This window comes from Zootermopsis nevadensis, unplaced genomic scaffold (genome assembly GCF_977971745.1).
Source record: "Zootermopsis nevadensis isolate Lab colony 2312 unplaced genomic scaffold, Znev_1.0 Znev_ptg000027l, whole genome shotgun sequence".
Taxonomy (NCBI): Eukaryota; Metazoa; Arthropoda; class Insecta; order Blattodea; family Termopsidae; genus Zootermopsis; species Zootermopsis nevadensis.
In genome coordinates this window covers 245916-263410 of record NW_028259159.1, presented here as the reverse complement: position 1 = coordinate 263410, position 17495 = coordinate 245916, and the positions used below count along the sequence as shown (strand labels likewise).

Genomic DNA, 17495 nt, shown 5'->3' with positions numbered 1-17495 from the left:
TTACTGTAACCATAAAATAATTTTCTTGCCACGTTTTACATTTTAAAATAGATTGCTCTGTGTGTATGATTTACAATGACTTTGAATGCAAATTGTTAAATGTGTGTATTACTGTGTATAATATTGAGATACATGATATATTATATTTGGTTCAGTGACAGAAATGTATGTGTAAACTGAAAGTCCAACTCATAGGTGAAATTGGATACAATTTATATATGTGCATTGTAATACCATACAGGGTAGCTTCAAAAAGAGTGAGCACAGGAATCATATCTCAGAATGTGGCAGCACTGAGAAGACTTTATGCTTACATGCCTTCAAAGTACATTCTTAAAATGATGGCCTCTCTGCCAGTCCTTTATCCATGGAAAGATACAAAAATTACATGTAAAACTGGGAGAGAGTTGGAAGGAAACCACCACAGTAACACACATAGTAAGTTGCTGCTGCATCACTGGTGACTTGTGCCAGGGTTACCAGTTTTTGGCTGCCCGCATTTGAGGATATTGAACGAAGAACTGTCTCCCATGGATGGGTAAGCACTTCCTTGTAGATGAGTATATTCTTTAACATTTTCTTTAGTGTGTGTGGGTAACAGGCCTACAGTTTCAAATTGGAGGTTAATTGTGAATGGTGAGTGGAGTTTGATGTGGAGGGCTGCTGTTGTGACTTCTTTTGTGGCACTACCGTTTTCCTGAGAAACCTAAACCTCAGGATAATCCGTTTTTGGGCATAAATTCGTCCGGCACGTCAGGGGAGAATAAAGCAGGAGGTCTGTATAATTTGTTTCTGTGGTATGTAATGGGTGCTTCATAATGTTGCGGAGTTTTGTCATGGGGGAATTGACAGCGCAACAATCTTGTTTCGCATTGAAACGGGTGATTGGAACGCACCCTCGGCCTGTTTTTGTTTCGTTTCCACGTGTTGTGACCACAGATAACCAACTGGTTCTGACCACGACTGTCTCTTGTTTTTGAAGCAGGAAGTTTGACGTCTGTGACACATCCATTGGTCGGGTTAAGTAGCGTCTGTGCTGTAGTTTGGAATTCGCGTGTGTAGTAAAGTTTAGTATTTGTCCGTACTTATTTAAAGTTGTGAAGAATATCTATCTACCTGCCTGCGTTTTATAATCATGTTCATAATGAAACAGTTGCATTTGCCATTTACAAGCATTTCTGATTTTAAGCTAATAGTGAAGTAAACACAATCTGCCTGGGAAAAAGTTATGTTGGTAGGGTTACTGATTTGCTGTTGAAGAGTTGTTAGATACAGATTGCTTATAAGTGAACAGTTCAGATCGTTCCTTGTGATATTTCTAGTCGTTTACCGAATTTTACCACCATGTTTTATTAATTTCTGTAATTTTACTATACAGTTCATTTTAAGTAGTAGTCCCGTGTCTAAATGGGCACTCATGCCTTCCGTGGAGATTGTGGTTCACCTGCATACACTCTGATAATGGACACTAACTTTCCTTTGTCTACTGCCTATATTTCGGTTTGATTTTCCAGCAAAAGATAGGTTTTTATTTTCCGTGAATATGTAGAATAATGTATTTTCTGAATTCGAGTCTATAAATCATTTACTGAAATAATGAAAATATTTGTTTAAAGATTATATTCTATAAGCAGAAATAAATTACACAAATTTTTTTTAGTATTCTTTGTGAAGAATAATACACAAAAAATACGTACATCCGCTGTCTTCAGTGAGATTTTTTTGATTTTCTTCCGTCCTCCGAACAAAATGTTGGGATTATGCCGTAAAATAGGCCAATATGGGGTTCGTTACACATACTGTCGAATTTATCGTTCTTGCACACCGTCATTTGCAGCTACGTGACCTACGCAGCTGGAAAGAAAACGACTCGAGAACCAATCATTAGATTAACCGAAAGAAGACAAGGTTCGAATGGGGCAGTAGAGCCAAGGAAAGGAAGTTTGGATTATGACGTTAAAATTTAATGTGATACGATCGTGCGTATGAATTTATTAACCGGCTGCGAAATAAAATCACTGGAACAATTTTGAGAAGATACCGTCTTTCTTATCGAATAGTAGCAGTCACTTTCATATTCCGGTTCGTTGGGACACATCGGGACTAGAACACTTTGTCCCAAATAAACGACTGCCCCGATTAATCAATGGGCCAATTTACCGGAATTTTCTGTACTTTGGTTCCGGTCATGAGTCATATAAATCCAGTCCGAATTCTCATAACAAATTTATTTAAGAAAATTTTAATATTATCCTCCCATCTGCACTTAGGTATCCAATCTCAGCCGCAATTTGGTAGTGTTCCACCGACCTCGTTCCACTTCATTTGATCACCCAAGTAATTTTGATGAAGGTTAGAAATTATTAAGCTCATAATTATGTGGCTATAACATTAATGTTTAAAATCCCCACATCTCTTTCATCCGCCGAAAAAAGTGACATATTCTTTTAGCAGGCAGGCAGTGTGTTTGTGTGCACCCAGTGAATATGAAGTGCTGGAATAAGCTAGGGTTTTAAGAAAACTTTTGTTTGTGACTGTTGTAAACGTTTGTGAAGTAAATGTGGAGGAACTCTTGTCATATTTGTCAAGAAGAGTTTTAGTGTTTGTTCAAGGACAGAGGCTATAAATATAGCACTGAACATGGAAGGCGTTTTTGGGATTGGAGTATGGATTATCTCACGTTTCATGACGTGGCTGCTGAGCTGTTGGCGGTAGAAGCAGGTATGTATGCTGAGCGGACTGATTTGTAACCTTATCTCAAGTTAGTCGTCGGCTTCCTACCGCTTTGACCCTGTACGTGTCGGTTTTGTGACGGACAAGTGTCACTGGGACAGTTTTTTCTCAGACTCCTTCGACTTTCTCCCGTCAGTATCATACCACTGCTGCTTCACATTCACTCGCAAAAGTTAGCAGCAGTGGGCGTATGGTTTCAAAATGTGTTTATTGACCTCACTTGGGGTAAGCAATTTGCGTCACGTGGAAGCTGTTGTTAGCTATTAAATATAATTCGTTGATATTTAGTGATAGATTATAAATTATATGTTAGCACGGGAAAATACCAACTAAAATGGCCTTTTTGTACTCACGTGTTTAATTTAGGGAATATCGCTGAGGCATTTGCATGTGGTGTCTCGAGGTTACGCTCCGTTTATATGGTGGATTTTTTGTTTTTATTGTAATTACCTGTCAAAAGCAGGTTTACAACAGGAACAAAATTTTCTCTGTCGATTTATTTATTGATGATTAGTTTAATAAAGTTTAACGCATATTCACGGATAAAAATAAACGTGTTACTGCTGTAGTGTTGAATAAAAATGTTATCGATTGTGCTGTTACCTGTGAGGGAAAACTATTTGCTGAAACTCTTAGAAGTAACTGTTTGAATTTTATAAACTATGTTGAAACTTAGCCTTTGACGTGAAAACTGTCTGAAATAATTTTATAAACTATGTTTATATTTGTGGCGTGTAATGAATTTAGTGTTTTATTACCTTAAAAATAGAAGTTTTAACGTCGTTACTTTCGATATGAGTTTTTTTTGGACTTTATAATTTCGTTAGTAGTGACTTCCGCTGTACGTGAAACGTAAGTTTCAATTTAAATAAATGTTACATGAAAATGCGTAGGTTTCACAGATACGAAGTGCCCTTGAGGGAAGCCGAATTAGATGCTGATGTGTCGGAAATGCCGTGTCTGCTGGATCTCTTTGTTTTATCTTGCTCGCTTTTAATATAATTACGTTAATGGATGTGTAAGAGTTGCTGCAGAATCCGCAGGCGCTATCATGATGCGTGTGCCCGTGTAGTCTCACGAGCCTATTCTTGCGGGGACTTAATTTCAGCACGATTTTAATTTATTGAATAAAGAGGTTCTTCATAATTTATACGACTCATCCACTAATCTTACTGAAGTCAAATTGACTGGTAGCGCCAATGGTCGGGTCTGGCGGGAGTCTGCAGTCAGGCGTTCGGTTCAGCCATCGTGAAGATGTTTTAACATCTGATTAAGTTTAAAAAGGAATTTTATAAATGTTGTACTTGCAATGCGAGTTGGAAAGATAATGCTTCAATAAATTGTATTACAGTTTTAATCAACTTTGACTTGAAATGCTAGAACATTCAGAATTTTGACTAGGCCTGCCCAACATTTTTTTGTTGTGCGGGCAATTTCGACAAAATTTGGTCTGTATGCGGGCAACGAAGTTCAATACATAAAATGTGGAATTTATACGTAGAATGAATTTTTTTTTATATATATATATATATATATATATATATATATATATACTATTATCTGCGTATTTTTCTATACATTATATACATATACTGATATTGCGAAAAAAAGCAATTCACGACCTAGGCTAGGGTGTGTTTATTTTTAGCACATTTTTACAAAATGAATTAGTAATGTAATGTAATTTTGTCTCTATAAATAAAGTGCTCATAATCTTTTTAAAATATTGTTGCGTTGATTTTAACTTGGGTGTGATCTTTTGCACAATAAGTCCGGCAATGAAAATATCAGAAAGGAGCCTTTGCTGGTGTCTGCACATCCCCGTAAAAATACACGTCGACAAAGTTATTTTAATCCCGGCAATTACAACCGATAACAATAATGGTTTATGATGGGGTCACTTGGAAATATGGAAGTTGTGGTAAGTTTTCTTTCGGAGTTTTGCCAGGAAATGGGTGGAATTGCTTTGGCGTGTACAAGCGAAAAATACGTGGATCTACACTCTCCCATACGTCTTCATGGCGTAGTGCTTATTTAAACGCAGGTACGACCTAATACTTTTATTTTACCACATAGTATTATCAGAATAGTAAAATATTATACCGAAAATGTTCGCACGGAGAACACAAGAAATTTACAAATAAAAATTTAAAATTTTTGTCGGAATACGGGAACTGGTTTATTAAATGTTTGAGACTCCTTGTTCGAAGTGTGTTGCAGATTGAAAGCTATGCGTTTTCTTCTCCTTCTTTCTTGTTAACGTTTTCTTCGTCGTTATTAATCTTTCTTCTTACCCCATGTTTATATTATAAGCTACGCTTTTAATTACGACCCGAGTACATCCACCATATCACAGTTCTGCCCAGAGATTCGTAATTATCTCCCAGAGGGATTAAATGCTTCATTCTTTTACCTTGTATTAATTAATGTGATGTGAACAAAGCAAATTAATTACGTAATTAATTAAGTTCTAAACAGTTTACTTGAAATAAAACGCATTTGCTCCTAGAGTGAACCAAAGTTAAAAGTACGTGTTTCAAGAGGCATTATTGATCCAGCCATAATCGTAACCTCTTAAGCCAAACTCTGTCGCTGGTCGACACATCGAGTAGTGTAATACGCGAAACTGTTTGCAATGTGAGCCTAATTTAACAGCATTCTCAGCAAATTGTCCACACGTTGCAGACTGAGAGTCGATAAGAAAGGACGAATGTGACCTTCAGCATAGTAAATGTGGACAACCCTGGTCAATCTGCGTTGACACACGTGAGTGGGAGTGTGCCAGAATTCGTGCGTGGGTTGGATGTGTACAGTACGTACGTGATTTTAGGAATCAAAATGAATTTGATGTAGAGTTTTACGTCTGTCTGCTAGAACGAGGTGGATGTTTAATGTATTATTTGTCGGTGCAGGCCCAATAGGACCTGGTGTCTGGTAACTAGGTGACGGGCCTAGAATTCAGTTTGTACTGCAAAGGGAAAGAAACAAACAAAGTCCATATCAAAAATCAACTTGTTGATGCTGTTCAAGGAAATAATCCCAGTTCGCAGCGAGAATCATAAGAAACCCATAAATAAAATACGAAGACTTAATGGGTGTTGAGGCAGCAGTTACCATTGGGCTGTAAAGGGTTTGTCAGGGGACGAATGCACAGTTACACGCAGATCACTAATATGAATTGCCGATTGGCATTGCAGCCTCTTTTTCGGCTTCAGGGACTATAGGGCGGCAGATCATGGTTAGTGGATCATGCGCGCACCGTGACTGAGAACTGAACCTCTGTCTGTCCGGTGTGTGCGCTGTGTGTCTACGTCCCTCTTCCTCTGATACGTCCTTCCCTTTGCCGGGCAGGGTACAGGCATCCTGTCTGCTCCACGTGGTAGTCGTGACATCGCCTCTTCGCCTTGTAAGGCCTTTCGACTGTATTAAATCCGTGTTTACTGAATTCAGCGTAGATTTATGTGTGTTCGTGTGTTTGTGTTGTATTTTTAACGTGTTTTATGCATAAGTACGTGTTTAATTCCCGTGTACATAATAGGTTTTCATGGAAAATTGTAACTTAAAGCGTTTTGCGTGTGTAGATTGTGTAAATAATTTAATGTTTGTGTTATTAGAATTCGTGTATTTTAATTTTATCCAGAAGTTGTTAATTTATGTTATGCAGTGTTGTAAGTATTGTATTGGTAAGAATGAAATTGTATTCGAACTTGAAAGTTTTATGTGGGAAATTTTGAACTTCAACTGAAGCAACTTCGTTTATTCGTTTGGTAAAGTACCATTGCATTTTAATTAGCGTAGTTAATTAGCTCGTTATTAAATCAAAAGTGAATGTTAAGATTCTACCATACAATTAGGTAACTATTAATTTTCAAACTGTTGGCTATCACAAAATAGAAATATGGCCATGTATTTTCTATATTCTGACTTCGAATTTCGTACGGATAAAGTGTTTGCTGTGTGCCGAAATACTTCAAAGATGAGACTTGAAAACCATATATTAAAAATGTTACATTTTCGAACTAAAATTAGGCACCTCATATTGTTCGGAGAAGCAAGTACATGCATTTTTAGTTCTTGAATTTTTACCTGTTAATTCTTTCTTCAGGGACGAGGATTATGAAGTAGCGGTGTAGACTAAAATATGTTCATCAACTATTAATACCATTTCGTGCTAATTTGATTTCGGACTTAAACTTTGTTGATATAAAAAGCGTGAAACATATTTGGCTATTTCTTTCGGCTATTTAACCCTCTGAGGCCGAAGCTCGCGTATGAAATATTTAAGAAATCCGTTTGCACCGTAAAGAAATCGTCCTGTCATCGTTACAAATATCAGCTGGTTAATAATAATTGTTGTTTTTTGAGATAATTATACGGAACCCGTTCAATTAAAAAATGTAGATATATATATAATTTCGTCTACGCTTTAAATGATTAAGTTGTTGTATACTTGATTGATGGCCAATTCACACCATCCGTTCCAAACGTCAGCCAAACTCCGAAATCTCTTGAGCTCCGAGGTGTCGGGTAAACTGATGTTATAACACACTTTAGTAACGACCGACAGCAAATTATAACATATTTTTCCCCGTTATGTTTAACTAGGACAAATGCATAACAGTTTATCACAAAAATCATGGAATAAACCTGTCGATGGAGAACTACATACGGGATTTCTTTTGCTACAAGTGGATGTGGAGCAGCGGTTGATGACGCCGACGGAGGAATACCGAAGGATGTTACTTCGAGCACCAGAAATTCGACGCGAAATCACCTGGACACGGCGGCGCAACCATTTTGTGTGTCCGTCTTACACCGTGGTTCGCTTCACTGGGTTATTACGTCTGTATCAGGGATCGCCAACCACGTGTCCGCGAGCACCTTGTTTTCGGGTTACCCGCGATAATTTAACAGTATACTATATAATGAGTTTTAAATTTTTTAATTTCCCGGTTATTTGTCGCACTATTGCGGTTTTCCCTCTTGATCCACTTGGTGCAAGAAATGCGAAAAGACAGTCGTAATCTGTTTATTTAAATTCGCATATTTAGTTTTAATAGTTTCATACGAAATTCGTTGTAAATCGTGAGATCTTCGCAGTTTCCGTTTCCCAAGAAAAGATTGGCGGTCACTGGTCTCAAGAAATTTGTAAAAAAGGAAGGCCGGTGATCAATATAACCGTTCGATATTAATGACTTATTGCATTGCTCGAAGTACGAATTATGTTATTATTGATGTTGGAAAATATTTCCACTGAAAGGAGGATGAGCGAGTCATATAGAACGCATGGGAACTGTGGGAAATAGTCTTTGCCTAATTAAAAAGTTTTAGTCGGAATACTTCGGAGACACAGGCTTAGACTGGAGTATAATATAAGATATACTCTTTCGGCTTGTAGCGCTGTGTAGTCTGACAGGAATTTATGGACGTTTCAGAGGTCCTTGCTGCCTCCATCATTAGAGCGTTCTCATGACGGAGACAGCCATCGTCGTAATTACCATCATGAGAACCTCAAATCCTGCCTAAATCGGTTGTGAAACTGTGAACTGGATTAATCTGGGTCAAAATATCCATCATAAGAACATAGTAATGTACCTTCGCGTTTAATAAAAGGCATGAGATAATGACAAACTGAGCAACTGTTAGAATTAGTTAAAAGCAATTAAAACAACTGAAAAAGAAGGCTGCCACTTGAACCACAGTGCAAAGTACCTGAATGTACACCAGTAACATTAATACGTCACTCCTGTGCAATTACATTTGTTTCAGAATTACTGTGCACGTAATTTGGTCTACTCACATAACTGTTGGAGGAAATTAAGTTTTTTGTCATTTTATCCATTAGTCTTAATGGATGGAGTCTCGAACTTTTAAGATGTACCTAGTTAACGACAGAGTTGATGAAGCTGTTCTTGAAAGTTTAGACGGATATTTTGGCAAATACTTTTTTTACATTTATTTTTGTAGCTGTCAACAGGAAATAACGTAGCAAATCTTACCTGTAATCCCAATTTAATAGGGGCATGCTATGACACTATTTATTTGTTACCGTCTGTTTTATCGAAGCAGTAAAATCTAAATTTACTTATGTTATACAGACTCGACGTCTGCCTTTATTGCTGTTAACTTAGACTATTACTGTTGATATATTTTATAATTCTGTGTATATCCATCTCATTATAGACGTCGAACAGTTTTATATCGATTTGTGAATAACAGTATAATATATTGGGTTCAGTACACATATTATGCGTGCTGGGTTTATGGACTTTTGACTTTGTTCATCGTCAATTATTGCGAAACGTTAGTTATTTTCGGAATACTAGACAAAGAATGAAGTCCAGAAACTTAGTAATATTAATTGAATTGGTCATTTGCAGAGCCACCTCAGTCCAATTTTTGAGAGAAGTTTGTTATTGCTACTATGACGACCAAAATGGGCAAATGTATCAGTCCAAGACTTTACTGCATGGGCGTGTTTTTTCTTTCCGAACGGCATGAGTCTTGGACTCGTGTTATTTCTCTACTGAACGAACTCGGCTGGCTTACCACACAGAAACCACTGAAATCCACACCGATTTCCATTAGTAAACCCGGCAGTGATAAAAAACACATAACCACGTGAGTCATGCGATGTTTCTTCAATATTACGTGGTCACTTGTAAAAACAACGCGAATACAAAAATAACATTGATTAATTAAAATTTGTAATGGTTTGTTGTTTTCTTTGCGGTACGAGTCGATTTTACGAAAAGCTGATCGTTTTGAAAATTTCTCCATGCCGGAGAAAGGCAGCCACATTGAAGTGTATCGTGGTTTTACTCGGTCCCTCCAGGCAAATGCTGGTATAGTACCATAACATAGGCCACCTCCGCTTCTTTCCAATTCATTATTCGTAGTTGTCTAAGAATTGAAGCTTTTGCTTATGAAGTTGACAGCGTCGTTTAATAAACTAAGAAAACGAAGTGGAGTACAAATTTCGACTCGTTAGCCATAACACAAGGATAAGATCAGGTTCTGGCTGCAATATATGCATCTTTGACCGTGGAATAACAAGTTGTTCGAGGGTGAAGCATAAAGCTGTTCTTCCTGCAACGTCGCTTTTAATTTGGTGAGGTGAATGACAACGCTAATGTAGAAGGAAAGAAAACACGGGCATGTCAGTTAAATGGAGCACTTTCCTTGAATTGGCGGCGCTTGTTCGGTGCCTTGTTTCATGCGTAGTTTCGAGATGTGAAGTAGAACTAAACCCCTCCCCATCGACACTGATATAAACTGAATTAAAATAGAATCAATTTCTTCACTCTCCATAACGAATGTAATGTGATTAATGTAAACTTATGTGGAATTTTGCTTTCTTTTTCAGAATACAATTTGCTTATTCGATTAATACCAATTTATAACATAATTTTGGTATCTGTAGTTCTTGTTTTTCTTGTAGCCGCTGTAAGACTCGAGGCTAGGCCTCTGTTGTTGGTAAGGTTAAGTAAATTTTCGCATACACAAGCGTGAAGACTCCATTGGCTGAATGGTCACGTAATGACAAAATTTCGGCCATCACAGGACGGCAGGAAGGGATATTTTGACGAAATTGTATGCCAATCTTATATTTTTCAATTTAATTTGAGTTAAAAGCGGAGTTTTATGATGAGAAATAAAATCTTTTATTACCTATTCTTGATGCATTTCCTCAATCCCGGTAAATACACAGTGCAGATTTAATACTGTATAATAAAGAAACATTTATTACTGTTTTATGAAAGTAGGGGCAGAGCGTTTATGTTAACCGTGTTAGCCGGGCTAACGCCTTGAAAAACGAAACGAAAAATAAGAATTCTTACTTTCGTGGTTCTCCGTACACCGAAATGCATGTTTAGCCAGCTCCAGCCAGGTCACTCACTACGAGTATCTCAACTAGCCAGGTGGTTGAAATTTGACAGAAACATTAACTCATACGGAGAATTCTGTAAAGTGGTTTAAGAACTTCTGTATCTGCCACGCTTTGAAGTGGTTTTCGTTGATTTTTCTTGCCGAAGGAACGGATCGTGTATTTTCCTAACCTTAAAGTTTCAGAATCTGAAACGATTTGTTCTTGCTGGCTTTGAAATCATAGGAATTGTTTACAGCTGACAGTTTATACAGTGTTATTAATGACCTACGAAAAAAACTCTGCATTTCGAATATTATAAAGTATCTAAAATATTAAATAAATAGTGTAAATATTGGATCCGACTCAGAAAAAGAGCATAGTGTTTCTGTAACTTGCTCATGCGCAGATTTGCGAGAACCAAGACATCTGCCTCGTCAGAAGCAACCTTCACTCCTGAGTGCTCTTGTCTGTTGAGCCCCGTTCTGTGGAAGTATCGTAATTACAAAGCTTTATTGAATTCTACAGAGGAGAAATTTCTCCCTGTACCAGTTGAAGATTCCCTGACGGGTGATTTAGTAACGTGTGACTGATTTCTGTTCTTCCCCAGTTCTAACAAAATTTCGTTTAGTGGTTGCCCCCACATCGTATTCGGGGGATCCCAAAGCTACCGTCGTGCCTGAGGATATTAGTATTTTTCCAGAGGCAAATATTATTCCCAAAGTAAAATCTTCCATGGCCAATTCCATGTGCTTTCCATTAAGTTATCAACATAATTTTGTTATTTGACGTGGTATAAGTTTTTGTAACATTTGAGGATGATAAAACATCGTTCGTTAAACTTATTAAAGTTGGATGACTCCTTTTTATTAAATTTTTCGTTCTGAAGAGGGAAGCAAGCAAATGTACGCCTGTGTAATAAGGGTATACGTTCTTTTTTTATAGAATTACAATAACTGAAAATTCTCAAATTTAACGTTGAAGGTTCGCTATTTAGCCATGCTAATACTTTCCAACAGTAAAAATGAGATAATTTTTACAAAACAAATATTGACTTGCTTTTAATATCACATCACATCAGTCAACTAGTTGATCTGTTATCAAATCGAACAAAGCAATTTCCCGTTGATGTCATGTTTTCAAACATGGACTTAAAATAGCGAATTTTCTATTCATCTCCTCAGGCAACTTAAAATAGAGCACAAATTTCTCCAAACACACGGTTTGTAATAACTAAATAAATTATAACGTGATGCCAAATAAGTTTCCAGCAACTGTTCGTGGTAAATATTGGATCATTTTGGTTTTGTTTATATTAGTTAAATGTTTCATATCTTATGTATGTTCTGTTTAACAGTGAGAATTCCACTTTTTACGATAATGTAACAACTACCATGTAATTTCATTTCAACCACAATAATTGTTCCTTCTCATTGTCTTCTAATCCTCTTACACATCTGACACAGCGTATTGAAGCCGGGATCTTCAATGCACCTCATGTTATTGAATCAGGGTTGATAATCGCATGGGAAGGTAGCACAGCGTATATCCTGACAGACTTTAATTTGAAACATCTCTGGATTTACTTCCAGAGGAAATTTCCTCTAGAATTTTCTTCGTGATTATCTACAGCATCGTCAGAAAGAGGAGATACAGCATCAACTCTTTAAAGCTCAGCGATACAGATGTGTGTCACGTGTTTTAAAAATCACTAGCTCTTCATTTTGATTACAGATTGTGTTTATGAGTTTTGTATACATATTTTCTTCTGGATGTGGTTAAAGGTGGAAAGCTCTAGTTGAAATTTTAACCGATAACAACATACACATAGTCGACTGTACTTAAATGGGTAAGATGCTTAAGAAACAATAGTCCGGAACAGAAAATATGTATACAATTTAGCAGTCATATCCATTAGTTTCGGATACTTAAATAGAACCACCCGAAGATGACCAATTAAGGTTGGACATTTAGCGGATTCTTAATAAATATTGAACGTGTAACAAAAATTGTTTTGTAGACGGACTGATACCTAACGATCAACACACAACAGGATGTAGCTCATAAAAGAGATTGTTATATTGAATGTTATCCGACGTTTCAGTCTTCTGTAGAATGAATGTTCAACCGTGAAGATGGAAACTGCTATTTTTGCCGAAACGTTAGAAAACCTTAAACATTCGACGTGCCTTGTCCCTGAAAGTCGAAGCTGTGCGTTAAACTGTTTATTGCCTGACATTTCATTTTAAATTTAATAATCTTTTCACAGACAGTTTCCCTTGTTTTGAAATTGCAGCTCTGTAACACAGTTTACGCCGAGCTCATGCGTGTTTTGAAAGCAAGGATGAGTTGAAGTCGACTGTACTTATTACGAAATTCTACAACGTCGAGTGTTGTTCGTTGAAGTTAGCGAAAGCTTCTAATCTGTTCTCAAGTTTACTTGTGTTACTTAAGTGTGTAGATAGGCTGGTGGTAACGTTATGTGCAAGGATTTAATTACAGACAACTGATCAGGTTTCTGCCGTCTTCTCTCCTTTTCGGATCCATTTGTGTTCTAATATTTCTTGCTTTAATTTTAGACTACGTCACGAGAAATTTTACTGGGAGTCATTGCCTCGCATGAATTGCTTTTAACTGTCAATTCGGCGTTCCATGAACACGCGCAGTTTGATGGTAAAATGATTTCATTTTTAAAACAATACAATGTTAACCCGGAAATGCATTATTTAATATTTATAATGGATTATCTCACAAAATAACAGCTGGTTTGTGTAACGATAATTTGTTTGACTCTCATCACTTATTATTTTTTAGTCCTTGGTGCTGTTTAGTATAGAACTGTCTGTCTAGGCTTCGTTAAAAAGATTACAGTTTGTTATATAAATAGCAGAGTAATCAGATTGCATTTGTTTTATTAATAACTTTGAAGAGTCGTCGGTGTAGCTAACAAGCTTCTGCCTCAAACGGATAATCTCTGCTTCCTGCACAGCACGTCGTTGTTGTCTGGATTACTAGGCTGCATTGTTATGGGCTCTGTGCTATTTTGCCCTGATAATTGCCAGGGAATATGCAATTCATACTAATTGCTATTAGTACGTCTTTTCATTAGCATTTTGATGCGTAATGGTGAGGAACTTTATATGTATTATCTGACTCATCGAGTTCATTAATGTGAATAACATTGTAAGAAAATTAAGGAAAGTAGGACATACGGGCGAGTCTACACGACGCCAACACCGAGAACAGTTACCTCACGAATGTCAGGCCGCAACATTTCAATTTCAGTACAACTCAGGAGAACTGTCTCACCAATTAAAAAATATATACAGCAATGTCAAGTCCTACCTAGAGAGCTTGTTTGCATTTCATTCTACACATTACATTGAAAAGGAAATTTTATTACAAAGAAAGATTAATGTTTGGTGGAGAGCTTAAAACTAAATTAAAAAGTAGACCAGCCATCTACGTACTCGCCGCCTTGAGGAACCTAAATCTCACTTACGTGAAACTTGTTTATGATCGTATTTGTTGGTAAATCCTACAAGACTAGACGGAGTCAGCTCAGAAGACCACAGTCGACATTTCTACTAACGCGAGAACCTCAAGACTCAGCTGTAAGATAGGAATGTTAGAATATTTATATCCTACACCATTACACTATATTCTCGTATGTAACGGAGTTTTCTCTTGACATTGTAATTCCCATTACTTCATGATAATCGAGATTAAACACCTGTAAATACTGAAATTGTCCGAACGGAATCTACTTGGTAATGAAGACTTTGAACCTCCTCCCCCCCATAGCCTATCCGTATTGCATACTCACTGGTCAGACTGTGGTTCATTCCATCATTCTTTCATTGTTTGCACCTCTCGCCTGAAAGCGCCGTATTTAATCGAATCATATCAACGTACTCGGGTCAGCGAGTTCGCAACAGTGCCCGAATAACGAGATATGCTTTTGTACGTAACTGATGGCGAGTGACTTGCGGCGTTCAGAAGATTCTCGTGTGTCTGAAACTGTGTGTGAGCTGCCTTCTAGGATGTAGCGCCACGCAGTCCGGTAGAAGTTTACCGACGTTTCAGAGATGCTTCCTCTCTCTGTGATCAGAGATCGTTCTGGGAAATATCATAATGGGGAACATTGTTATTGGCAGGTCTACTACTTGACAAATATACCATTATTAGAGTATTCAAATCAAGGAGGATGATAATGGGGAGGAAATATGACACCCACTGAATAGATGAGAAATTCATAGAAAACTACAATCGAAAAACCTGAAGGGAAGAGACCGCTTGGGAGATATTATAAAAATGTATTTGAGTAATAGGGTATGAACTAAAATTGTCTCAGTATAAGGTTCAGTTGCTGGGGAATTTATCGACTAGGTGAGCGGCTATTAGTTCTTCAAGAAAGACTCTTTTCCATGCAGTTAGTGGATCATTGATTCGGGTGCTATAGTGTTTTAATTATATCAAAAGAGATTGTTGTATGTTGTTCTCTTATGTGATAACCAGGCGCCTCGGTCTTTACGAACACAAACAAATGTCTACCATTATAATGCATAACGTTCCAATTAATATGCTGTTCAAATCAAGTTCGTTAGGCGATAAATGTGTTGTACGGGTTTTCATTTTCTCTTTTGATTACTTTTCCCGTTCGCCTCGTCGAGTGGCGAGCTATGGAGTGGCTTCAACCACTATTGTTGAGGTCAACGGATGCAGTGAGTGGTCAGTGGTCCAGCATGTCTGTCTGTCTGTCTGTCTGTCTGTCCAGTATTTCTACTATCATGCTTCGATTACTTTTTTTAGTTCGTTCGTTGAACTCAGTGCACAAAATGAACCTATAAAGCTAGATAATTTACGAAAATTTGTTCTTATCGTAGGAAAATAGGCTGTGAAAATGGAAGGAGGACCTCTTGAAAAACAAAGGATAAGGCTATGGAAAGATAACATTAATATGGATATGTAGATGGATTTGTGGGATTTTATAATTGAATGTAGAAGTTTAATTATTTCGGCGTAATTTATCTAGAAAAATTATGGCCGAGAAGGGGTACTGTAAAGTTTACTTTTAACTGTCGTACAGGCCTGTTCCACTTCATTAAGATTTTAATACTCACGAAAGTGTCTGGTACAGAGCCGCTTGAAAGAGGCGACTGTTCTGTGAGTGTGAGAAAAGAAACTGCCTACTTTCAATAATTCCAAGCTTAAGTGTAAGATATATTTCTCATTATTCTACTTTGTCACAAACACACACAATTGTGCATTTCACTGAAACAATTTTCCATTTTATTAAACTGAAATACAGATCAGTGGTACACAAATAAATAGGTATTCGACTTGCATTTGAAACTTAATAAAATTGTGAAATTTGGGTCCGCAATTCAGAGAACTCTGTAGCCCACAAAAATCGAAATGGGATTTGAGTTTGACTTGCTTGCACTATAATTCGGAAGATTTTCATGTTGTATAAAACGAAATACTTCATTCAGGTTGAACATTTTAAAGCCCCGCGTACTTGTAATTAATTTATGGAATCATTATGAGTGTAATCAAGTGGAACATTAACATTCCTTGTCGTTAGCAACACTGTAAACAGAAATTTAAACCAATTATATCTGATGGTATAATAAAGACCCATTTAGACAGTTACAGTCGTGGATTGTTTACTGCAGCGCTTGTAATAACGAAGTAAATTGGGTGAAAAACTGAAAAAGTATCTTTGTTTTATTACAAAGTACATATTGTTCTTTAACATTTTATTTCGGTTATTATGAGCTGCCTGCAACTGAAAATAGGGTGTTCACACTTTAGAAAACCCCCCCGAAATAATGCAATTTCAAACGTAGATGAAAGCCAAATATTTGATGAACTTGCACAGTTTAGAAAATGGAGCATTTTTTAAGTTACTAAATTGGTACAATAGTTTTATGTTAAATATAAAACAATAATCTCAGAGTTGGAGCGGTATGAATGCGCTTTGAACATATTCAACATAAATGTTTGCTAATTAGCTTTATTTTAATAAAACATGAGAAAATAATTAGATGATTCTTTGTAGATCAACGTCTAAATTTCTAATTAGAGTTCTCGACATGAGTTAAGTAAAGTATTCAAGCCTCCAGCTTATCAAATCTATTGTTGCTTAGCTTTGTTAAGGCTAAATATATATATATATATATTTAGATAGCCGACTAGAAGACATAAGATTTCGAACTGGATTTTGACAGAGATTGCCCGAATTTAGCCTGCTGTCAATTTCTTCGTGAATGCAATTCGATTTGTTACCGTCATTTGCACATTATGAACTACGCCACATTTCAAAGAATTTGTAGTTCTAAATTGTAATTGGAGGAAACAGCCTTGTTCTATTAATGTAACATGGAACACTGAAATATACAGTCCTGCATGTTGATTTGAAACATTCCAACCAAAATGGAAGAGTTGTCGTCATGCACTGCAGAGCGTCCCTGTCACAATTATATTTTCCTTTTTTGCCAAAGTTACTTCCGCAACATACAAGCATAGTTAGTGGTATGAAGTGAGACAAATGCATGTACAAGAGACGTCAGAAACAAACCGGAGTCGTCAGAAAACTGCCCGGAGCAGGGCACTCGGACCAAGGGGAGAATGTCTCCTTTATACTGGCGTAACTTAACGTAACGCGTTCTACGTAGAGACCAACGTGCAAATGATGAGCGTCGAATAAATTTCAGGATCTCATGGCGTCGAATATGAAGATGGATATCTTCTGGGTTATTGCGCCCTGTGTGTTGTAGAAGTTTACTGACGTTCCGGAAGTGCTTGCATCCCTATCATCAGGACGAAGACGGAGACAGCAAATACCTCTTGAACGTCGGTAAATCGTAATAGATTACACGATTTATCAACC

At 37.1% G+C, this 17495-nt stretch overlaps 1 protein-coding gene across 12 annotated transcripts in view; it reads left to right on the top strand.

Moving 5' to 3' along the window:
• The first annotated feature begins 291 nt into the window (after positions 1-291).
• The window catches only part of LOC110836502 (Cyclic nucleotide-gated ion channel-like), a 232959-nt gene continuing 215755 nt past the window's right edge, over positions 292-17495 (top strand). For 5 of the 12 annotated variants that reach the window (XR_002545321.2, XR_002545320.2, XM_022077758.2 and 2 more), the window contains exon 1: positions 292-538. Coding sequence is in view for 3 of the 12 variants with exons in the window: in XM_022077758.2 (XP_021933450.2) it covers positions 531-538 (8 nt within the window). In the remaining 9 variants the exon portion in view is untranslated. Of the gene's footprint in view, positions 2353-2435; positions 2722-6066; positions 6140-6173; positions 6501-17495 lie in introns of those variants that run through there. The other 7 variants (XM_022077750.2, XM_022077754.2, XM_022077752.2 and 4 more) reach the window with 7 other exon arrangements.